This window comes from Daktulosphaira vitifoliae, unplaced genomic scaffold (assembly GCF_025091365.1).
Source record: "Daktulosphaira vitifoliae isolate Bord-2020 unplaced genomic scaffold, ASM2509136v1 Scaffold_4, whole genome shotgun sequence".
NCBI classification, from domain to species: domain Eukaryota; kingdom Metazoa; phylum Arthropoda; class Insecta; order Hemiptera; family Phylloxeridae; genus Daktulosphaira; species Daktulosphaira vitifoliae.
This window is the reverse complement of record NW_026099575.1, coordinates 11,357,583-11,384,502: the sequence shown is the minus strand read 5'-3', so window position 1 is coordinate 11,384,502 and position 26,920 is coordinate 11,357,583. Positions and strand designations below refer to the sequence as shown.

General features: G+C 24.2%; 1 protein-coding gene across 5 annotated transcripts; it reads right to left on the bottom strand.

Annotated features, from left to right (window-relative positions):
* Positions 1 to 26,920, bottom strand: LOC126905921 (fatty acid synthase-like). 5 transcript variants are annotated; one of them, XM_050686065.1, is made up of 35 exons: positions 26,843 to 26,892; positions 21,556 to 21,591; positions 21,313 to 21,469; positions 20,928 to 21,251; positions 20,656 to 20,850; positions 20,070 to 20,308; positions 19,763 to 19,996; positions 19,027 to 19,227; positions 18,826 to 18,960; positions 14,807 to 15,037; positions 14,561 to 14,750; positions 14,272 to 14,501; positions 13,905 to 14,209; positions 13,702 to 13,849; positions 11,845 to 11,949; positions 11,680 to 11,794; positions 11,191 to 11,619; positions 8,343 to 8,503; positions 8,045 to 8,224; positions 7,697 to 7,918; positions 7,439 to 7,632; positions 7,170 to 7,370; positions 6,914 to 6,983; positions 6,683 to 6,859; positions 3,329 to 3,508; positions 3,067 to 3,265; positions 2,797 to 2,989; positions 2,605 to 2,729; positions 2,431 to 2,539; positions 2,219 to 2,357; positions 1,885 to 2,161; positions 1,529 to 1,803; positions 1,223 to 1,450; positions 681 to 902; positions 1 to 275 (listed from the first exon to the last, which is right to left on the bottom strand). In XM_050686065.1, the coding sequence occupies exons 3-35, from the start codon at positions 21,446 to 21,448 to the stop codon at positions 108 to 110; spliced, it is 6,537 nt and encodes a 2,178-aa protein (XP_050542022.1). In that variant the 5' UTR covers positions 21,449 to 21,469; positions 21,556 to 21,591; positions 26,843 to 26,892; the 3' UTR covers positions 1 to 107. The 5 variants fall into 5 exon arrangements, with proteins under 5 accessions (XP_050542022.1, XP_050542021.1, XP_050542024.1 ...); XM_050686064.1 differs by lacking the exon at positions 21,556 to 21,591 and having other exon boundaries at positions 26,843 to 26,920; XM_050686067.1 differs by lacking the exon at positions 21,556 to 21,591 and having other exon boundaries at positions 21,039 to 21,251; positions 26,843 to 26,920.

Sequence of the window (26,920 nt, the reverse complement as noted above, 5' to 3'; positions counted from 1 at the left end):
AATAATTAACAATTGCTTATTTCTGTAAAGTTTTATTTGAGATATTTTTTTAGTTTTACACGTTTTTGTAAAAAATATAAAATTAAATAGGTCTATATAAAGATTGTTTAAATTATATATTTATCAAAGTAAAAATTATTATAATTCTCAGCAATAGATTTTTCAATGCTATTAGACCACATTATGGCAGCATTTGAATTTATTTTTCGGTATAATTCTTCATTTTCAACATTATTTTCACTAATATTTTGTACATTTGGTATGCTAGAACAAAACTATAAAGAAATTTTTGTGACATTCATTTTAATACTACATTTTTTTAAATTTTTATTTATATATATAAAAATATATATTTCTTAAATATATTTATAAATTGTTATATAATATACAAATGTATATTTGTAATCCATAAATTAAAAAAAGATATTACATAAAAAAACCATTGCTGATGTTTAATTGATATATACATTAAATGGAGCTATACAAAATGCAATAAACCTTAACAAAATTAAATCATAAAAATTGTAGTATCAAATACAAAAAATATTTTTATGATAGTTATATGTATTTTGCACAATTTTATTCAATTGGGACTAAATACCATTCTAGCTGTTTAATTGAGGATTAATTATAACAATATTATTATAATCATATATCCATTTAAAATTTTTATAACTTACTTCTTTGATATGCGGCGAATTTTTAAAATCATATACCCTATTGTATGTAAATATATGAACTCTACTGAGTAACTTATACGGATTTTTTGTAGACTTCATCAAAGAATCCAATCTATTCCAAATTATATCAAGAGATTTTAAAACGTTAAATGCAGGAGTTGTATTATTTCGTCTTATTGAATTCTTTAATTCGTTTTTATTAAAATCTTCCTTTGAGATATACTGAAAATAAAAATAAGAAACTGATTAAGTTAAGAACTGAAAATTTTCAATATTTACTATTTATAATTTTAAGTCTAATGTGATAAAAAGATTCAATTATAAACCTACAAACTTTAATGTTTCAAAATATTACATATTATGAATATAATGTATTGGATTGAACAATAACAAATAATAATTATCAATTGTATTACTAAAAATATAATACAACTGTTCTACTAATTAAAACTGCTTTAAAAGATTATCCCCATAACACTAAAATGTATAATTAATATTTTAAATTTACACATTTTTAAGAAAATTATTTTTTTTTTTATTACGTTTTGTAATGGAAATCTGTAGTTTTGCTCCAACATAATTTTTGAATTTTGATTAGATTTTAAAATTTGTAACCACTCAAAAACGTAATCAGGATCTCCATCCAATAATGTGACAGCAACCATTATTCCTTGGCTTTCTAATATTTGTGCTATCTTGAGCGCAATCACGCCACCCCACGATTCGCCAATTAATGAAACCATTTTATGACTAGAAATTTCTCTTAATTTCTTAAAAAATATAAAAATACATGAAAAAAGTTTGTTTGAAAGTTTATTAAGCTGTAGACCTAATAAAAAAGTAATTACTTTAACAAGCAAATTAACTAGATCACTGGTGGAACTTATAATTTCTGGGATGCGTGCCTCGAATGTTGGATATTGCAGTCTTTTATAAAGAGCTTCTAGTCTTTTTGAATTAAAACCTGGGATAACAAATATTGGTGGAATTTCTTTTACATGTGAATATCTTGGACTTTTGGTTTGCACTTCCTTGAAATTAGGTAGATCTTCTATTTTTTCAAGTAGCTGAACTAGTTCTTCAGTAGTTTCAGGTAAATTCCTTAAAACATAAGCTAGATTGTCTATTGTAGAACCCAATATATTAAAAATGTGATTTATTCGTTTCAAAATAAAATTATAGTTTAATCAAAATTATATATTACTTTTTTTTTCATTTCTATCTATTGAACATATAAAAATAGATGAAATAATTTTTTCTGAATTAATAAGAAGAGAATCTAAAGTTTTTAAAATCATTTTTGTGTTGATATGTTGATTGGAGACTTTATCAGAAGAAATATTTATAACATTGATCCCTATAGATTTAAGATTTTCACAAATACTTTTGCTATTACATGAAATACAAACAAATAGTGTTGATTTTAGTTTATTTAATTTTTCAAAAGAATAAGCAATTTTTTGAACGTTTTCTTGATTAGTCTGTCACAAAATAATTCATTAAGTACTTTGTTAAAATAAAAACTAATAGCTATTCACTTGATTGACTAAAAATAAACCTCCAACTCGGTTCCAGTTTGTCAAGCGATCAAGCCAATATACTGTGTCTTCTTTTGTTTTTTTTGATTTATATGATTCAATTTTAAGAGAAATTTTTTTTGATAAGAGTTGGTTAAATCTAAATTTGTGTATTAGGATATTTAAAAGTGGTATATGCGAATTCCTTTCTAAATTAATATAATTCCAAATACCTTCTACAGTCAATTGAAGATAAAATATAATTGTTTATTAAGATTACAATGTTTTGTGCTCCTCTACATACTAACCATTCAACAACGTCTAACCATTCAGTCTTGTTACCTATCGTTGACATAAATAATATCATTTAAAAGAGTGAAATTAGCAATATTATGAAATAGTATTACCAATAATAACATAATCGTATTCAGGATTACAGCGATAAAGGCCTAAAACTTTGTTTTCCATAGGTCCTGTTTTTAAAATAGAATCATCAACAGGAATAATAAATTTTTCAACAAATGATGATTTCCTAAAAAAAAAAAAATGTTTATATTTTTGAAAATTACAAATTAATTAAATTCATGATGCATAAATACTTCAGAGTATCAAGTAATTTTTCGCTGGAGAAAGACATTGGAACAATAGTCTTTTTTAATGGTTTTATAATACCTCGGCTTAGACCATTCATAAATTCTTTATGAACAATTCTTTTAGTTTCATCGCATTCATTTAAAAACTTCTTAGAAAATATTGTGTAAAAAGAAATGTTTTCCAGAAATATTTTTAAACCTGTATTGTGAACAAATCTTTAATAATGAACAAACAATAAACATTACTTTAAGTCAAAGACAATTTATGAGACTTACCCAATTTTTTGTATCTTTTCATGTCACTTTGACAATATTGAAAAAATTTACCGTGAGAATTTAATGAACGAACTGCAGCATCAAATCCTTTATCTTTTAAGAAATTCAATACAATATCAACAGCAACATTCTTGTTTTTCAATTTTATATTTATGTCGAATGTATTATTTTCATTCACAATTATATTAGACTCTGATAACTACAATATAATTTTCAGTACAAATATTAATATTTAAGTAACATATGTTAAAGATAGTCTTACAGAAGGAAAGCTTTTAGATATTAGAACAGCTTGTTGTACATTTTCTACTATGACATAGACATCTTTCACCTCAGGTAAACAAACTGAAATGGCTGCATAACCGATTGGATGAGTACCAGATGTAATCAAAACAGTTTTAAATTTTCGTAAAGTTGTAAGAACTTTTAACATATAGTAAACCTAAAAATTAAATATTTTATGATATCTCAGAAATGTTATTGAGTGGGTCTGGTGAAAATTTCAAACCGTAAGTCGTATGACGCTGGCGTCAGCGAGCGTTTTTCTCGAAAACGGTCGGAATTTTAAAACGCTCGTTGGCTCGCGGTAATAATTTTCCGAAAATCTCGTGACCGAGTACTTTTGTTGAAAAATTATTTGAAAATCCGAGCATGCTGAAGTAGTTTTCCCAGAGAAACGTTTCTTTCCATATTCTATCATATAATAAGATCATAGAACGTGTACATGGCATACAGAAAAATCGTTATTTTTCGTTGAAATTTGATGAATTTCAAACGCTTGTAGCTGCCAGAGTTTTGGTTCGGATTTTTGGCGCTTCCTCGACACGTGCAGATTGCCGTGATATAATTGCGAATCGAAAAAAAAATTGTTTTTATGTCGTAAAGTGTCGCAAGAAATTCGACCTAGGCGTCTCGATCGTGTGAAAAAAAGGTCGTAAACGGTGAAAAATGAACGGATTGAATTGATTTTTTTATGATATTTCAGAAATGTCATTGAGCTTATATACTTTAGTTATAGTACTAAATATACTTTCTAAATATACTAGTTTTATTTTTTATTAATATGTCTCAAATTTTGAACTCCTTCCACATTTACCGTGAACAAAGGATATTTTTAAAATTTTTGTTGATGATAATTTTAACTAGATACAATTTGCGATCTTATGACATATTAATGAAAAAAAATTGGTTAAACAAGAGCTGAGATAAATGTATGAAAGATACAAAAATATATCGCATAATAAAATAATTTCTTTTCATAAGAAGAGAACACAATGATGGGGTCCTTGATTTCAATGAAGTTATAGGAGTTTAATCTACATGAGATAATAATCATACGTATTTTTAATTTTTTCCTTATATTTACACTATTTTTTTTAAGTGTAAAAATGCTGGCACCTGGTGAGATTTGAACCTCGAACCATAAGTCTATTGTGCCTCTTTTTTTCACATGATTTCTGGTACACTTTCTATAACCGGCCGTCAATCCCCGTCGGCCGTGTTAAAATAAATGCACTTTTATCTAAATTATATTTGGTTCTCCAAAGGCATTATATATATCTCCGTTTAACCTTATTTCATATCTTTGTGTTACATTGTTTATTTTGGTCCTCATATATTCCTTAGAAACTTCCTTTCTAGTATAGCCAATTTTCTCTCATCTTCTAACGTTGTTGGTCATGTCTCACATGCATACGTTATGATAGGTCTTGCAATTACTGTGTATAGTCTCATTTTCGATTTTTTTGATAGTAGCTTTAAGCGCAGATATTTAGATAGTGCATGTATATATTTTTTACCTGCTAGAACACGTTTCTTAATCTCTTCGTAATTGTTGTTTTGGCTGTTCTGTACCAAAATATTTAAAACTATGTACTTTTTCAAATGTATACTCTCGATCTGTATATTTCTTGTCTGATGTATTTGTCGTTGTTCTCTTGTTATACACATATTCTTAGTTTTGTTTTCATTTATTTCAAATCCTATTGTCTTGCTACTTCATATGAATTCCTCTGTTGCTAATTTTAATCGTCTTCAGTTTCTCCAAATACTACGGTATCATCAGCATACGCTAATATTGATACAGATTCTCCGATATTAATGCCTTTATATTTATTATGTATGCTTCGAGCTACCACCTCCAGTGCGATGTTAAAGAGTATAGGAGATTATGGCATTAAGGCATTATGATAAATTATATATTTATCCAAAAATTAATAAAATACGTAAAATTATTTAAACCAAAATAATATTGAAGTGATTTCATAGGATTATCATGCGAGGCATGATAATCCTATATTATAGGAAAATACTAAAGGGCTTCTTAGTGGGAACATCGACAATTGGTCATACAATCATGCTCAAGCAACTGATAGAAAAATATTATAAATTCAATAAGAAATTGCATTTACTATTTGTGGATTTTAGACAATCATATGACTCGGTTAAAAGAGAACAATTATAGAAACATCTAGAACTATTTGGTATACCAGCCAAAATAAGAGCAATAATCCGAATGTGTATAGAAACAACAAGATGATGCAAAGTAAGATTAGGACAAACACATTCTGAAGAGTTAAAAACTACTGTTGGACTAAAACAGGGTACTGCACTCTCTCCTATACTCTTTAACATCGCACTGGAGGTGGTAGCTCGAAGCATACATAATAAATATAAAGGCATTAATATCGGAGAATCTGTATCAATATTAGCGTATGCTGATGATACCGTAGTATTTGGAGAAACTGAAGACGATTAAAACTAGCAACAGAGGAATTCATATGAAGTAGCAAGACAATAGGATTTGAAATAAATGAAAACAAAACTAAGAATATGTGTATAACAAGAGAACAACGACAAATACATCAGACAAGAAATATACAGATCGAGAGTATACATTTGAAAAAGTACATAGTTTTAAATATTTTGGTACAGAACAGCCAAAACAACAATTACGAAGAGATTAAGAAACGTGTTCTAGCAGGTAAAAAATATATACATGCACTATCTAAATATCTGCGCTTAAAGCTACTATCAAAAAAATCGAAAATGAGACTATACACAGTAATTGCAAGACCTATCATAACGTATGCATGTGAGACATGACCAACAACGTTAGAAGATGAGAGAAAATTGGCTATACTAGAAAGGAAGTTTCTAAGGAATATATGAGGACCAAAATAAACAATGTAACACAAAGATATGAAATAAGGTTAAACGGAGATATATATAATGCCTTTGGAGAACCAAATATAATTTAGATAAAAGTGCATTTATCTTAACACGGCCGCCGGGGATTGACGGCCGGTTATCGAAAATGTACCAGAAATCATGTGAAAAAAAGAGGCACAGTACGGGATTAGAACCCGCGACCCAAGGCGTCGTATAGACAAACCTTACCACTAGGCCACTGTGCACTTATGATTCAGATCCCGATACACTTTCATTTAGGTTGATAACGTGATGTACGGCTGAGGGAAACACGGTACCATGTCAATCTTTTATCTTGATCTAGATTATTTGACATGTATTTAATATACACACTGTCTAACACTAACACTAAGTTACTTACATGAGAAGAAATTAAATATGATATATAAAAAAAAATTGTACTTACAGTAGAATATGTCATAGGAACTGTAACAGCGTCCTCTAATGTCCATTCTTTTGGAACAGGCCAAGCTAATTCTTTTTCATAAATAACTTCGTTTTCTTTTTGATTGTATGATAAAATTCCCATGACTGATTTTTCATTTTTAGTAAAACCTGTATAATCAAGTGATCCAATTTCATTCTAAAAAAAAAAAATTATTTTGAACTAGAAATTGTAAATTTAAAAAAATGTTACATTTAAATATTCGTCTACAGCAATATTGCAGTGGTTTATTCCAAGGTACTTTATAGACAAACCATCAACTCTATATAAAAAAAACAATTTTTAATTTAGTTTAGCTTAATATTTTTATACAATTTTTTAAATATAATACATATTTTAAGTTTATTTGTGTTCTTGATTATAAAATAGTTAACAGTCAATATAAGAGTATGTTATTTAATAATAAAATACAAATATTGTAATTTAAATTCAAGATAACATTATATACTTAGTCAAAGAAATTTGAATTGGTAATTTTTCTTGCGTAAAATTATTTTCTAAGGTTATGTTTTCGTGCAAAACATTTTTGAACAAACCCCAACCTCCATTTTTGTAAATATTAATTAATAAATCTTTGCTAATTTGGTCTTCATAAAAATCTTTTGTATCATATATTTCTGATACATCTGAGTCGAGCATGAAAATAAATCTACAACAATAAATTAACATACTCGGAATAATTGTAAAATAATCTCATATATAAATTCATATTTATACCTGAGATTTTCACTTTTAAATGTTTCTAAAATATTTAAAACGTATGCATAGATTCCCATAGGTGGTTCAATTTTCGAAATTAAATAAATTTTTTTATTTGATGTTTTACATTCGGATATCGTTTTCCACAAAATTAAATTAACTTTATTTGTGTCAGTTTTAATAAAAACACTATTTTCATTAATTATTACTCTCTAAATAAAATAATTATCAATTTTAGTATTTTGAATTTATTTTATATTTATATAAGTTTTCTACCTTTTTTAATAAAGTTATGCAACAATTATTAAATTTTTGATGAACAATATTTTTCCAATTATCAATATTGTATATAAACTCATTTGATAAGACAAGTATATAGCTCGAATCAGTAGTTAATTTAACAATTGAATCTTTTATGTTAGAAGAAGTTGTTACAGCAACATATATTTCTGAATCATTTTTAAATCGAGACATTTCTTTTGAATTAAGTATGACGAACTATAAACAACCATAAAAACAAACACTTTAAAGCGTATTAAATTAATTTTTATATAATTTAGATTCTTAATATTATTTGAACTGTTAATTTTTTTAAATTTTGTTCATTATAAATATATATCATACATCGATTGACATTTTTTTATTCAAAAAATATTTTAGGTCCTCTGTACATTTCTTTATAAGTTGATTTTCAATGTCAAGTTCTTGTATCACCAAATTTAATTTTTTTTTTAAATTGCTACTCTTCAGCTGGTTAAAATTTGTAATTAAATCAACAGAACTCTCTATAAAGTCAACAATATCCTTAAAAAAAAAACTTACTTAAATAACAATTGTAATTATTACTCGTAGATTCATTATTTTTAAATTTACTTCAAAATTCAATAAGTTTTTAACATAAAAAATATAATTTTTAAATTACCATGTGCTGCGCCTTGTTAAATAAATGAAATTTACAATTTTCTAATTTTAAATTAGAACTCAATTTGTCAGTTGTTTGTATTTGAATATATTTAATACTTTTTATGTAAATTCCCTCACTTGTAACTTCTTTTGTCGCATTATTAAAAATTACACTAACAGCTAAAACAAAATGTAAAGAATTTTCAAATTATTAAATCTTACTTTTAAGTTTATAAAATGAATATTTAAATGGTTAGATAAAGGATTCCTTTTGTTCTTAATGCTCATAAAAATTAACTTGCTTCTTAATTATTGAACAACTGTATGCAAGGTTACACCTTAACTGCGCAACAAAATATCTTTAAATATATTAGAGTTATTCACTATTTTATATTTTTAACAATAATAGTTATAATTAATAAGTAACAAATAATTCCTATTTATTATTAAATAATTATATAAATAATTTTAATGGTAGTAAAAATTTACAATAATTGATTTTTACACCAAAATTATATTTTTTGTTCATTTTTNCAATAATTGATTTTTACACCAAAATTATATTTTTTGTTCATTTTTGGCAGCTATATTTTATGTTCGTAGAAGATAAGGATTTCGGAAAAATTTTTTTTAACTTTTAGTATGTAATATAAACTTTATTTTAATATAAGTTTGAAGTTCAGAATACTTCCGACACATTTACTCAATGTAAGCTGAAAAAGTTAAATTTCCATATTATGTTTCAAGTTTTTAACCCCCCCCCCCCTAAATAAACAGAAATGGTCCAATTTTAATAAAAAATATGTTGGAAGAAAGGGGTATACATTAAATATTTATAAAAAATATTGTATTGATTCATTCATTTTTCAAAAATCTAAAGTAAAATAAAATATGACAGAAAAAAAACATGTTTTTTAACAATGGCGTCCATTTTCATATAGTAAGATAAATAGACAAAACAATCTTTTTTAATTTATAATACGTATCATAATTTTCAATTTAATATATGTTTAAAGAATGCGATATTTCCGAAACGTTATCAAAAGTTGAAAAGTTTTCCTTTCTTGCAATAATTGCTATTTTGAATTCCCCTAATTAGCAGGTATTTTTTTTTAATAAAAACATTTTTATTCGTTAATTTTTCATTAAAAATATGCTATTAAGTATATTTAGTATGCTATTTTTCTTATCGTTCCTAAATTTTAAACAAGTGTAACTGGTTGAATATCTAATAATTACATTTTTTTTTAATTGAATAAATTTGTGGATATTAAAATAAATTAGAGTTCTAAATTAAATAAATTAAAATAAATTAGGGTGGAAATCTTAAGTTTATATGATTTTTGAGTATACGATATAGTAGCAAAAAATTAATTTTTAATGATATAGCTCAATAAAAAACCACCATTATTATTAAAAATATAAAATGATGATTAACTCTAATATATTTGAAGATATTTTGTTGGGTAGTTAAGAATTTCTTCTGTATTATCATGGATTAGATAATGTACTACTTAATTTATTTGACAGACGTATTCAACATCTTTTTATGAGTTGAATAGACATGGAGATAAATTGATACATACACATATTCTAACCATGATAAATCAGTGAAATTTAAACAAAAATATTTATCAAAATATATTTCGTAAATAATATACTACAGCTCAAGCACGTGTGTTAGTTAATTTAGATAAAATAATCAAAAATATCCAATGTAGAAATATACAAAATATCTGCTATATATAAAATTCTTAAACTTTTTGATACAATTAACATTGTGAAGTAATTTTTTTTTTTTAATTTATGTATTTTCAAATTACGTTAAAATCAATTTTTTATTATTTGTTTTTAATAATAATAAAAAACAGTTTTTAGCACTATTCTTGCAAATATTTCTATCCATAGAGTGAGTATGTAGCGCGTGTAGGTAACAACTCTTACTGGTATATATTAATAATGTATGTTAACCCCCGTCATATATCTTATTCTATATTACAATGTTTTTTACTCAATAATTACTTATCCTAAAATTGTTATCAATCTATTAATCATTATTGTAATAAAAACTAGTTTTTATTAAAAGTTAAATTTTTTTAAATAAATGCAATATTTTATTATTGAAAACAAATAATAAGAAATATAATTTAAACTATTTTGAAATTGCATGAATTATAAAAAAATTAGATATTACAGCAAAATGTTAACTATATCAAAAGTTATAGGAATGTATACTGAATGTATATAGAATGTATTTCTGCCAACTGTATTAAAAATCAAAAGAAACAATAAATAATAAAAGTACATTAAAAAAAAAATAGCAGCTACCTCTCCGGAATTAACTCATAATTGATATAATACGAAAGAATGAACACTGTGTAATACCCCGATGTGCATTGATAATTTTTTACAAATTATGGATATTTTTGTACCTATAATATTTATTTTGACTTTGAATATGCACTAAAAAGAAATACGCAGTCGGCAATTTTTTTATTATTAAATTAATCATATTTTTGTTACTAGAACAAAATATTTGTTTGCTTGATAATTTTTTTATTGTGCTAAAAAATTTTTTGTTTTATCAACAAAAAAATATTGTTGGCTGTATTGTATATTGACGATAAATTTGATGATTTTAATAAGTTTTTTTTAGTATAGCAGATATTTTAACTTTTATATTTTTGTTTCGGATATTTTTACTTAGAATATTTTGATATCAATTTTTATACAGTACGCTCTTGCTTAGCTATTTATTTTCTGTGCAGATATTTAATATTAAACTAAAATACACGAATAAGAAGGAAATATCTCAACCCAAGGTTAAAGTATCATGTCTTTAACTTAAAATAATTAAGTGCTATTACATTCTTCTTTTTTATTTTCAATTATTCTTGGATCAATGATAAATTCTTCAATATATTCTAGATCTTCTACGCTAGAAGAGTTCAAGTTTTCTAATAAGGCAATTTTCAATAAGTTATCCAAAAAATAAAACGAATTATTGATTGATTTAACTTGTGCTTTAATTCTTTTGTCGAAAAATTCTGCACTTTCAATACACATCATTTCGTTATTAATATGATATCCTTTATTTTTAAATATAACTGATATTTCATTTTTTGATAGAAACAATTCAGCTTTTTCGTTTTCTACCGAAACTTTTGATTGAATATTAGATATTTTGACTTCTGAATCTTTTAAATAATTCATACGACCAGTTAAAATTACATTTTCACCACAGGAAAATTCAAATAATCCTGATGGTTGAAGCATGAAATAAATTTGAATAGAATCTGAAATTCAATATTAGATATAAAAATTAATAATAGTAATAAGTCATAGCAATAACAAACCATTAGTAGAAATTTCAACCCTCTTTTCAATTTTTATATCATTAAATATAATGGCAGCAACGGAGAATATATTATTGATATTTTTGAATTTTAAAAAACATTTCCATGCTAAGAACTAAAAATAATAAATTTAGTTTTATTTAAACTACAAAATATGATACTTACCAACAAAAATGAAGGTGGGGCAGTACAATTTCCTTGAAAGTTATGATGTATTAAATCTTGATAGTCATTTAAATTTATATTTATAATTTCTTCTGTTGATGATTCCTTAAAGAAAAAAATCAATAAAAATCTCGATATTAAGTGTAATCTTAATAGAACGAAACCTTAATTAGGGTAAATTCCATTTCCTTGAAAAAACCTCGATTAATCGAAACAAAAATTATAGATAATTCGAATAAATTATTTATAGTTTCTCATAAATAATTGTGAATATTTACAGTGCTTTTATGCATGAAATAATTTAATTATGACAACTTAAATTAATTATTTTTTCATGTTAATTAATTTAATGAATGCAAGAATGTATTAAAACGTCATTAAATTATCTATAGATTTGTTACTTGAATGTGGCTTTATATTGTAAATGCAAAGTTGATTTCAATTAATTCTGAAAGACTAATTTTTCTTTAAAACCTTAATAATTCGGAATTTAAGTTCGAAACCTTAATAAATCGAAAAAAAAATTTCCTTTGTGCTTTAACTTATGAAGGTTCTACTGTAATTTTAACAATCTTTATAGGTAACAATATAAACTAACTATAAAAAGATATGTAAACAATACATACAAACTAATTAGTGAAATAATTTTAAAAAATCGGTTTTAATAGAATTAAATGTTTTTTTTTTATAATTTTGAATCAAAACCGATAATTTTTCAAAACAAAAATCATAAATACCATTACACTGTCACAGTCCCTGTTTTAATATTATATTTATTTTTTTAATAAATTTGGGTATAATCGATTAATTTTTTTAAATTATAAATAGTAATATTATTATAATGTGAGCCGGTAAAAAATAAACAGCTCGAGGACAGTCAAATAACCAACAGTTCAATACTTAAATACCTCTCCGATAAATTTTTGGCTACCATATACCTGCTAAATTGACTCATTATTAAGGTTCAGGACTTCGGTGTTATTTTTCTTAACACTAAATAATGTATATTAATTAGAAATCTAACTATGGTGGCATTGGTGAGGTCACTTACCATAGAGCGAAAATATACTAATTTATTATGGCAAATTTTCATTAAGTAATGTGAACAAATTTTATAAATACATTAAGTCTCAATCAACATATTACCACATATTGAAATCCACCTTTTTTATTTTTATTTTATGTAATATATAATTTGTTTAATTAATATTAAAAAAATATTATTTTAATTATCATTTGTATCTTAAAATTTTATTTTAATTAACTTTAAAACTGGAAATAATAATAATGATTTATGAATGGCTGATAATGTTTCTGTATCAATATATCTATGACAAACATATTGCTATAAAAGCACACAGTAAATTTAATTGTTGTAATTGGGTACACTATTTTGAGAACATCAAATCAAAGCATCTTATTTACGATTTCTTTATTCTAGACCCGAATACACAATCTGGTTTTTAAATTTTTTTGTTTAAAGTTTTGAAAACATCTTAAATATTTTTCCAAAATGATTGATTTTTGTTATTGTTTTTTTTATTTAAAATTAACATAATATTTTCGAAAAAATTTGATGGTCACCTTATCTATAATTCATAATCTCTTCACTACTTTAATGAATATCAAAGTTAAGTCGAGTATTAAAACGGAGGCCAAATCTAATTCTCTACAACAACAAATACCCTTAAAAAATACAATCATTTTTTAATAAGCAATTTAATATTTGTCATCAAATATTTTTATGGGTATAAGTTATTTGAGTTATATGAGTTGTAACATCAAAATGTCATAGAAACATCACTGTTCAATTTATTAATGAGAGCATAAATTTATTGTATAACTGTAATATAATACCTTCATAATAGATGTTACTACAATAGATAATTCATTTGAGTGATCCCAAAATGGTAAACTATGTAGAAAAGGTGTTCCTCGACTAACGGGATAATCAATTGGAGGATAAATTGCTTGAATATTTGGATTCAAATCATTTAAATACATTCTTAAAAAAATGAATATTAATTTTAATTACTACATTGCCTAAATGTATTTATTACTTTCCAAAAGCATTGAGTAAAAATTTGATTGAGTTTCCAAACACATTCTTAGTTAATGGTATGTTGGTCACTGTTTCAGGAAAAGAGCGTTTTAAAATCGCTTGAAGTAAACCGTGTGGAGCTATTTCAATTGCGATGGCATCTTTAGGAATATATCGAGTAGCCTCTTCGAATAAGACACTGCTAGAGTTATTATTTGCATGATATTCTGCTGACGAATATCGAGCCAAATCAGAATCCCATTCTGATTCTGGAACTGAACTACTAATCCACTTGGATGATCTCAGTTTTGGATTTTTAATGATCTATTATAATTTAATGTTACACGTGCTTATTTATTGCAAGAAATAATAATTGTTTTCCATACTTCTTTGAGATGACTCTCGATAAGTACAGCAACAGGTTTTATGTATCGACTATGGTATGCAATATTAGATACATTGACAGCTTTAGCAAATATTCCTTCTGATTTTAATTTTGCCACAAATTTTTCCACACTTTCAACGGGTCCGGATATAGTACAACTTGATGAACTATTATGACATGCAATGTCAATATCTTCCGGTACTATGTCTTTCATTTGAGCATAGCCGAGACCTAAGAACCTATGAAGTTTATACAATGTTCACCATTTTTATAATAATAATCAAAATAACCTATTGCAGCCATCATGCCGGGTATCAAATCCAGTTCATTAGATGATGAACCGCGATAATAAGAAGCTAATATTGCTTCTTCAATCGTAAAACATCCATCAGCATATGCGCAAGCCACTTCTCCCATTGAATGTCCAACTATACCATCTGGTTCGATTTCTAATGCATACAATACATCGACTAGGCCAAGCTATAATTAATTTTATTAAAATATCGTTTCTTACGATAAATATTTAGTAAGAATACCTGTATTGCTGTAATTCCAACAAAAGAATGAAGTATGTTATCAAAAATTGTAGTGTCGAGATCTGTCAGAATTTTAAAGATGTCAATTTTTTTTTTCCGTAAAACTATATCACATTTTTTAATTGTTTCAGCGAAAATTGGTATTTTCAATAAATCTGTTCCCATTCCAGGCCATTGTGAGCCCATCCCAGAAAATATATACCATACCGGACGTTTTTGCAATGTTACGTTCTAGAAATAATGAAATATATTTGTTAACTAATTAAAAACGTAGGTCATAATATTTTCGTTTCTATAACCAAACGTATTTCGAATAAACTTAATTCTTAGCATTTCAATTTTTTAATATTAGTTGAATAGACAATTAAGTACAGTTTTTCTTAAATACCTTAAGGTATACGTTCTATAAAACCCATTTTTTAAATTTAAAAATACATAAAATCTCAATTTTTTTAATAAAAAAATGTATAGAGGTATTTTTGAATATTAAAATAACATTATTAAATGTATAATATATATTATTACTATTTTGCATTCTTAGGTATAACACTATTTCAAGTTCTCTAATAATAATACTTCATTAGATTTATTGTTATTTTTTTTCAAAATATTCCTAATGTTATAAATTACAAATACACTAACAAGAAAAATGTGCAATCTAATCAAACCAATACTATTATTTGAAAAATTAATTGTTACAATAAAATGTTGGTATTCAAAATTAATGTACATTCCTCAAAATCCTTGAGTGTTGAAAACTATAAAAATTGCATGATATAGATTCATTAGTAATTTTTTTAGGTTAGATAATGATAAAAAATGTGGGATATTCTGATAAGTACTTTACTCAAGTATGCTTTTTTGTAATTCAAAATACTGTTTNTGGGATATTCTGATAAGTACTTTACTCAAGTATGCTTTTTTGTAATTCAAAATACTGTTTAGAATTTCATTTTATACTTCTTTTTATTTAGTTTAACTTTACTTAAATTCACCCGCACTACAGTAAAAAGAGAATTATATTTTACATAATCAACAAGTTTACTTTGAATAGAACAAAAATTGAATTTGGAAAAATTAATTTTAAAAAATGTTATATTTCTTTTAATAATAATTTAATGATTTTTTTTTTCATTTTATTATTTGTATACAATTTTTAGTTCAAGTTTTTCTTTAATAATATGACACATATATTAAAAGTAGATAAAAGTAGAATAATAAATATCTATAAATAATAATTTTAGGTAGTACTATAGTAATAGTAAATATCTATCTTTAACTGATGTACTCAATTATTAAAGTTAAAAATGGATTCCACAAATAGTCCAGTTAAAATACCTTCGATTTTACTTTTGAATTGTTGATACTTTCTTACTCTTCCTATTCACTTCTTATTTTCTTTATATCTGGTATTTTCCCATAATATTAAGAATAAAGCAATTTTTTCCTATTTTTAATTCTGGCGATAGGTCTAATGTATTAAGTTTATATACCAAATAAAAAATTGGAGCACTATCTAAATTATTTGAAAAATTACTTAAACCAAAAATATCAGTTACTTTAAATGCAATTCATATATCATACTACATCAGATTCAGAAAAAAAATTACTTTCACAAATCTTATGATCTTTGATAAATATCTGGTCAAATAATTAGAAAAAGAGGTATAAATAACAACACATTGATATTATATATCTTAGGGAGAGCTTTAGATAGTGTTAATTATAGAAAATTAGTATATTAGCTGAAACTGTTAGGAGTAAATTGCTCTTTTCTAAGATGGATTAATTTATTTGTCTCAAAGAAAAAAAATATGTAAAAATAAAAATAATATTTTTTATAATATTATTATTAAAATTATTTTATAAATATTTTAATATTTGTCACTAATATTATTTAATATTTTTGTAAATGATATTAAAAATATGTTTTTATCATTGTAAACCTTTAATTTCCTGATGTTTTAAAGTTATATTATGTAATTAATAGTGTTAATGACACTAAAATTGTGGATCAAGCTTTAAAGGTAAAATTTAATACTTTATCTAAAAAAAATTTAATAATGATATTAAAATTTATAAACTGCTGTATAATATTATTGGTTGTTTTGAATTAATAGGTCAAATATCGTTTAATGTCTCCGCTCAAAATCTTGAATCATCTTCTTTTTTTTAGATTCCTACTAGTAAACAATATTATAATATACATACTCTAGGATATTATAATATAGAACTACTAGCTAAATTGAATTTTTTTCACTTAAATTTTAACAAAAAATAAATCATTGCAGTTATAGTTATAGAAGTAAAAAAATAAACACAAAACAATAGAGATGAATACAAAAATCAAGTATACAAAAAGTTCAGTAAGTGAGGAAACAGGTCATTTGTTACAAATAATGAAAACAATAGAAACCTTTTTCTTTACTTTTTGAACACTCTGTATAAAAAGTACTCTAACAAATAAAATTCAATATGAAATAATTTTACTAATAGTATTACTATGAATCACGATAAAAAAATTTTTTAACTCAGATTTGTAGTACTAAGCAAGAAAAATCAGCGCAACAATGATAAAGTCTTACAATTTAAGATCACCAAATGGAAAACGATTTGCGGCTAATAAATTTGATACACAGGAATAATAAATGCAACAGCTTTTAACGAAGAAGCCAAAAATAATATTCAAGGTAAACATATACTTTTAAAATAATTTATGCAATACATGATCTACTAAATAATAACGGTTATCATAGACTTATTTATATTTGTCATAGAATAAAATTATTTAAATAACAAACCCGAAAGCTATGATTTCAAACAAATTTTTCAACAAAACCAACTTTAAATATGAGTTTATATAAATATTAAACTGTCGAAATTATACAAAATTAAAATTATATTCAAATGCAATCTAAGTATAAAAAAATAACGAAACATAATGGTTTGGTTTATGGAATAATTTTTGGTAAAAAAAACAACTACAAGTTAAAACAATCATAAATTAAACACTGGACATATGCTCAATAGATATTGTTGGTGTTGTTACGAAATTTAATCCACAAAAAAGCAAAGCCCCACAAGTCAGACACATATAAAATAAAAAAAATCCTATAATTAGAGATTGAATTTACTGTTTTAATAACAAAATATTGCAAAAATCTAATAATTCACTTAGTATATCGGGTGTAAGAGATAACTCAAATTCTTGATCAACATGATCAATTCATGTTACTTACAGAAAATCACTCAGTTACTTACAGAATAAATATAATTTAAACATTTTTTTTTTTTGTTTATTTTTAGTTGCACATTATACTTGAATTATAAACTATGTAATACTTTTTAAGTTCATCTCTTATGTCTTGTAAAGGTGTCAACTTTGTTTTTTTAAATGGGAACGCATGTCATATGAAATTTTAGTATAACTTTATTCGTTTATTAGATATCAATATTTAAATTTTCAAATTTTTGAGTTAATTTACATATACAGGGTGTTCAGTAAGTCAGGAAACGGGTTTCTATTGTTCTCATTGTTACAAACAATGAGAACAATAGAAACCCGTTTCCTGACTTACTGAACACCCTGTATATTACACGAGGGATACAAATACAGGTAGCTAATTGGTTTTTTATTACATCAATATTCGCAGGTATTTTTTGAATGGGAACACATATTTTGAATTTAATAAAATGTTTGAGTTTTTAATTTAATAATAAATGGATTTTGAATTTTTAATATGATAGAGTTTTAAGGAGCAGTAGTAATTTTGAAAAAAAGAAAATCATAAAAGAAATAGAAGAATTAGAATAAACAAGAAGTGGAAACAAAAAAAAGAGAAGAACTTAACTTTACTCATTCATTTACATTTATAATTATACTTATATTTAATTAAAAATTGCATTGTTAATTTCTTAATTGTTTTTTATTTCACTCAACCACCTTCAAGAAACTTCTCTCGTGCATCAAAAATCATACACACGCATTTTATTATTAATAATAATAAGAGATAATAAACCTGGATATCTATAGTTCTAGACTCATTTGAACCAGTAATTATATCAAAACTCCTATAATAATGGCCAGGAATTGTTTTCCTAAAAACATCATTCGTTAAAGAAGTATATTCATCATTAGTTCCATGGGTTTTAATCTAAAATCAATTCAAATAAGAATTAAAAAAAAATGTAAAAACAATTAAGTGGTATAATAAAATTACAATATTTAAAGCGCCTCGTACGTTGTCTTCTATCCGTCCAGAAACAAATATCAATTTTGGAATGTTATTGCCAGATACTTCGATTTGGTTTTTGTAAGTTTTATTATTTCGCTTTAGTATTATGTGGCTAAAACTGTTTGTGAAAGAAAAACTGTTTATTCCTATTATATCTTCATTAAAAGGTGTTTTTTCTGTAACTATCTACAAAGAAAATATGTTCCTTAATAGTAACTTTAGAAAAATAATTTATAAACTAAACTAGAAAACAAAACTAAATTATACAATCTTTTGGTCCTCATTATTTATAAAATACCTTATTAGATTTCCATGCTGATAATTAAAAAAATATATATATATTCTACTAATTTCATTAAATTAATTAACTCGAAAAAAAATTAGCTGTCTAAATTTGTGTATGGAGTATGTATTTTAGATTTTAAAAGGGGGGCACTTTTACTATTAATACAAACAAATGAAAATAAATTTTAATCTTATAAAAACATTTCCTAAAATACATAAATTATTTATCATATGCGTATGTTTTATAACTGAAATATTTCTAAAATAATTATGGTTTCATTAATACATTACTTATTTGCTAATTTTGAGTGTATACATGTTAATTTAAATACGTAAAAATTCAAATTTTTAATGAATGAGAACAATGTTGATTTATGAACATGTCACATTCTATAGAATATCTATATTAATATTTTATTGAATTAAATTAGTTAACCTTCATTTGTCCAGATTGAATTGCTGGTATATTGGTATGTGGTTCTTTGAAATTTATATTTGGTGGTATATAACCGCATTCAAATGTTATGATAGCTTTGATAATTGATGCAAACAAGTTACATTCTTCTGTATGACCAATATTACTTTTTAATGAGCCTATTTTTAACGTAGTTTTCCTTTTTTTTGTACAAAAAACTTCACCAATAACATTCATTTCCATACTATCTTCAATCTTAAAAGAATTTATTGGAAAATTTTTGTGTAATAAACTGCTTTATCAAATTAATTTGTATAATAAATAACACCTTTATTCCTGAACCATAAGCTTCAATGTATCCAACATCATAAGGGTTTAATTTAGCTTCTTGGTAAGCTTCAACAATTGTAGATTTTAAGAATTCTTTTGAATGGCTTGTAAGAACACCCGCATGATCACCAAAATTTTTTAAATTTGTACTAAGTAACGTACCATAAGATCGTTTAGCTATAGATCCTTTTTGTAAAAACATTACTATACATGCTTCTGATCTATTATATCCATCAGCTAAAGAGTATTTTAACATAAATAATAAATAAAATTATAAATTGTATAATTATATTATTGTAAATAAAATATAAGATAGAACATAAAATTTACTATTATATTGAAAAGTACTATTATAGTGAGTATGTCATACTCGTGTATTATGTTTAAAATGTATTGAATAGTTTAAAAAGTATAAGAATAATTTTCTTTAATTGGCGTTTTATTGAACAAAATATATTAATTACAATTAATAAATTACAAAATTACAAAATAATTCATTAATAAGAAGTATTGCTTAATATATATTCAATCGTATAAGATTAGTTGTTAATAATAAAAATTGATTTTAAAATTAATAGTCATACCATCATCACTTAGCGATTTGGTGAAATTTGTTTTAGTAAGTCTATCTATATATTGATATTGCATTTCTGCTTTCAAAACTAAATTAGTGCATCCAACAATAGCTGATTCAATAAGTCCATTTTCAATCATTCGTTTAGCCATTGACAAGCTATTCATACCATTTGTCCAACCTCCACAAATAGAAAAACTTGGACCTTTAATGTAAAAAATAAAAGTAATTTTAAATATAAAAATTATAATGTAGGTATTTTTGTCTTTGAATGAATATTACCTAATAAATTGAGACAATATGAAATGCGGTTAGCCTGCATAGTCTTTGAACATCCCAAAAGAATAAAATGACTCTGTTTTATATCACGTAAAAAAAGAGATTCGCAATCACTCTGAAACGTTCCCATGATCACTGCTGTATTTGTACCATCTAAGTCTGCAGGTGTCAAGCCAGCATCAATTATTGCTTCTATTGCTCGTTCATATCCCAAATAAGATAATGGATCTTTGACTGATGCAAGTTTTGAGTGTGCTTTAAAGAAAAATCTATCAAATCCATTAAAATTCTTAATTTTTCCAGTACCCGATGGCACATCCCACATATCTATAAAATTAACGAAAAATTTTCATATTTAAAAAAATTAATTATTTTTTCTGATTCATACTAAGTGACCATCTTCTCGAATCAGTAGTTATGCCATTAACTTTATTAAATAATAACTCTTTAAGTTCTTCTACATTATCGGATTCGGGAAAGTATCCTGCAATACCAGATATTACAACTTCTTCTTTAATTCCCATTATGCTAATTTTATAAAATTTCTAAAATAAAACAATACAGTGGAAATTATTTTACATACATAAAATACATTACAATTTTTTTCTAGTTTAAAATAATGTATACATACAGAATGATTAATTAATCGTCGACCATTGAATTTCTTCTAAAATAATAATAATTTTCTAATTAGCAAAATATATATGTTGCTATTAAAACAAAAAAGTTGATAACCTTGTAAAAGATAAGAAATAAACTTAAAAAGTATTTAACCATTCAAAAATAGGGGGAAAAATATTATTTAACAATAACAAAAAAAAAAAATTATCAAAATTATCTTAGAAGAAATCTAATAGTCAACAATAAAATAATTATAGTGTGATTTATTAAAAATACTATCCCCATTTTTTGTCAAATGTTTTTTTCATTGAAAATTGAAACACATCACTGTTGTAAATTATTTATAATTGTTTTTTATATTATATTTCTGTAAAATGGTTTAATGCGAAATTTTAAAGTGTGCAGATGATATTATCATATTAGGACCAAATAAACAAGAAGTAATAATGGGAACTAAGGACCTAATAAAAAATAGTAAAGACATCGGATTACCAATTAACCAATCAAAGACTAAATATATGGTTATATCAAGACGAGAAAATCACGGAGAACATATAGAAGTTGAGAATTTAAAGTTTGAAAGGGTACATAGTTTTAAATATCTGGGTGTTACAATAAATAGCAAAAATAATAATCACAAAGAAATTAATATAAGAACTACTTCGGCGAATAAATGCTATTATAGGTTAACGAGCATAATTAAATAAAAACAAGTATCAATCAAATTGAAAATTACACTGTATAAAGTAATTATCAGACCAGTTCCTTTAAATGCTTGTGAAACATGGCCAACGACCAAAAGGAATAAAGAACAAAATAGCAATCTTTGAAAGACGAATATTAAGAAGAATATATGGATCAAAAAGAAATAATATCACATGACTATATTAAAGTAGAAGCANAAAAAAAAGCAATCTTTGAAAGACGAATATTAAGAAGAATATATGGATCAAAAAGAAATAATATCACATGACTATATTAAAGTAGAAGCAACATAGAATTAAAACAGCTATATAAAGAACCGGGCATAGAAGCAGTATTACAATATAGAAGAATCGCATGGGCTGGCCACGTATGGAAGTCAAAAATGGTTTTTGACTAGTCAATATTTTAGTTAGCCCATTCTCCATTAAATGATTTAAACATAATCAGTGGTAGTAAAATAGTGAAGAAACCCTTTTCATTTATATACCCTGTTTGATAATACGTAAAATGTAAAATATATTCGTGCAGTATATCAATTTATAATTATAACTTTTTCTTATAATTTTTTTTCTAAGTATTGTATACAAATTTAGATATATAAAGTATACCTCATAAAACATATTTTTAATTTAATAATGCAATCTTATTACGACTTCATAAAAAATATATGTAAAATCATCTAAATATTGTATACAAATTACATTAATAGAGTAGGATTTTGTTCTCTGATGTATAATTTAATTTAAATTTTATCTCTTTTAACTTCGATGCGAAGCTGAAATTTTATTTTAAAATATTAATTTTACTATGATGTGTTTTTTTTTGTGTGTCTGTGAACACTCAATCTCAGCTCTTGCTGGACCGATTTTGATGAACAATACGTGAAAAGATACCAAATCGTATCTAGTCGAAGACATTACCCTCAAATATTGAAAAAAATTCCCTCATTCTACGTAAACGAGGCAAATCACCCAAAAAAATTACAAATTTAAAAATCGCTAAATTTCGACAATTTTTCAATTTTTAGCTTCGATGCGAAGCTGAGAAGGTATTGGTTTTACTATGATGTATTTTTTTTGTATTTGTTACCACTTTTTCTCAGCTTTCACCGAACGGATTTCTTTAAACGATACGTCAAAAGATCACAAATCGTACCTAGTCGAAGACAATGATTAAGTTTAAATAAATTTTCAACTTCTTTGATTTTTATCTCATTTAGATTCAATAACTTCAATAAAGATCAAGGATCCCATCGCTGTAGTCACCCCTTGTGAGAAGAAATTTCTTATTCATATTAAAATTATTTTACTATATTTTAGCTTTTAGCTTTGATGTAAAGCTGAGAAGTTATTTTTTTATGACTATCATTTATTTTCTCTGCTCTAACTTGGCCTACTTTTTTCAACGTAACGTCAAATTATTACAATTAGTTGAAGATATTACCCTCAAAAATTGAAAAAAAATTCTAATCTATTAATTAAACAGTTACTTGTCCCATGTTCTCCATGCAGACAATTAAAATCATTCATTTCTAATGTTTTAGAAGTATTAATTGACGAATCAAGTTTAATAAGATAGGTTTCAACTACAAAATTAAATCATTTTAATTTGTAATTTCATAATACTTTACTCTATTTATGTGTGCTAGTACTAGATTATAATATTCCAAATTTTTTGGTAACATGTTGTTATATAAATCATTTCTAAAAATAAATGATTGTTAGTTTCTCCTTAATTAATAATGGATTTTTACACTTATAATCAAATTTTATAATACGCTTAATTGAGTAAACTTTTTTAACAACTTTGTTTTGATTGATTCTTTTAGTTAAAATAAATCATTAAAATTAATTAACTTCTGAATATTTCAATTGTAGAATCTTTTAAAACACCAAAAGTTATTAGGAAATGAATACTATTATTTCATTACTATTATTCTTATTATTTCAGTTATCTATTAAGATAAAAATTTAAAAAAATATTGAGCTTTTCTGATAAATATACTGTAAATAGAAATTATAAAATTTCCTGACTGCATATTAACCTTAACAATACAATTTTTTTAATTTTCATAAAATTTTTTATTTAATGATGTCAATTTCAAACTTTCAAATTGAGCTAAAATTTATTGTAATAAATTAATTTTTTTTTACTATAAACTTTCACAAAAATCAACTTTTAATGATTAACAAAATAGGTTAAATATGTCATTTTCCTTATTTTTAACATATTAATAATCAAAACCAGTATTAATTTAAAACAATTTTTTTTTTGTTCTTAATTATTTTTTTTATATGTAAATACTTATTTTTTATATTAAGTAATAATATTAAAACTTAGAAGTGATAAAAAAGTTTAATTGCATATTTGAAATCATTGAGAAAAGTTGATTTAAAAAAGCATATATTTGTTTCTGATAAAAGGTCCTTGTAGTCCACTGTATAAAATTTAAAACTTTATTATAAGTAACAAACATTTTTTATTGAAAAGTATTGCGTCAAGCTCTTTAAATTTTTATATGCGTTAAAAGAAAAAATATACTAATACTTTATTATTTTTATAATATCCCCGTAAAAATTACAATATTAAATTATTGAATATCAATTTCATACTAAATTTAATTACTAAAATTATTATTTATTCATATATAATAATTATAAATCAAAAACTAATCGAGATAAAATTAAAGGAATAAGAGTTATTGTTGTTTTTGAAATAATCTACCAATTTCTTAAAACTAAACACTATCTACAGATTTGCATCGAAACGTTTTTTTTTTATACTGATTTTAATTACTGTTAGATATCATTATACTTGTTCCAATTATGCCACATCCATACTGTGCCTCAACCCCACTGTGCTACCGTTTATTTTTTTTGGAATAAATGAAAAAGTAGTTAAGAACTGAAAACTTTAATTGTTCCATATTTTTAATTGCTAAGAGCTACACATAATTATATAATAAGAATTCTTTACTTATGGTTAATTTTTTTTTAAATTAAAAATATATTTCTATTAAAAATATTTATTACAATACAAACGAAAGAAAATAATGTTTTTAACGAAATGTTGATCTTTCCAATAAAATTGATGTGAAACATATTATTGAAACTATACAATTAAGTATTAACATTTTTTTAAGAACATTGTACAAATTTTATTTATCTATTTTAATTATAATATTTTTAACACAAATAAGCCAATATTTTACTTTGAATAACAATATTCTCCTTTATTTATTAAAGACACCATCTTAAAGTTATGGTCAATTATTTATATGTATATATATATTTAAGTGTGGTATTTTTCAGAATTTGAAATTATAGAGGTTTTTGTTTTTAAAAGTTCAAAAATTTAAAAAGCCTTTATTTATTCTTTATATCTTTTAGCAAAATAGGCATAATAAAAACTAGAGCACTCTGAACTCATTTTTAAAAATGTATGAACTTTTTAATGTTACCCTTTATTTTTCCAAGGCCGCCTTAACGATGCCATAGTTTAACAATGGGTCAACCAAAAAGAAAATTTATTTAAATTTTTTATCACACTTTATCTAAAACAACGTCAAAAAAAATTTGAACAGAATTAAAAGATCCATGATTTAATGCCTTGTTGATAAATGCAATGCCCCAATAATAAAATAAAAATATTTGTCTAAGCAATATATCAACTAATTTTTAATATGTTCTTATCGGGAGCGCAAAACAAAATTTTATTTTATACTTAAGTTATTTCAACAATTATCTAATTCATTAAATACCTTTTAACTACGTCATTTCATTAAATAGTCTTTTGAAAAATCATAAATGTGCTAGTACTTAGAAAACCCAATTCTTTAATAACTAAAGATTAATTAAATTGTTAAATCATAGATTACACCAAACGTATAATCACGAATAATTTACGTATATAAAATATGATAATACATGTAACTTTTCTTAGAACCAAAATGAGATTTATTATTTGATACTCAAACTGAGTTATCTATCAAAATATGATTTTATGTAAACGTATTAAATAGAAAATATTAATGATTTTGGATAATAAACTTAATTTTAAAATATACATAAAGGTTTCGAATAAAATTTATATCATGATTATAATGTAAATTTTAAGTTATTAACATTTATTTGTATCTTGATTTAGAAAAACATATCTATGAAAGTATATTATGTACCACTGGCTTACTGTTAAGTGTACTTTTGACTTTTTTCTGGAGAAAATATTGAAAACTTTTTTTATATATTATCTTTTATGCATTATTACTCTTTAATGCAAACTAATGACTTAAATATCGAGTTTTTATTTGCCAAATTTATACACAATAAATATTATTTTGTAAATACAATTTTACAATTAATTCAATTTTGTCAAAAGAGCACTTGATTCTTTTTACAATAAGCCATTGACATATTCCGATTATTTGTTCCTACTAATTTAATTCAATAAATAAAAATAAATCCTTGATACCATAATGTCAAGGATTTGTTTAAAATATAAATATTTATAAATGAGCTTACTTTAATTAGTGCACAAAATATGAAAATAATTTCATATAATTTTTTTAAATAATATGTGTTGTATATATTTACCAAGTTCCATAGGTTTCTACTTGAACGTCAAATGGTATCACTAAAGTTATTTTGAACTTGAAAATATATTTTAAAAAC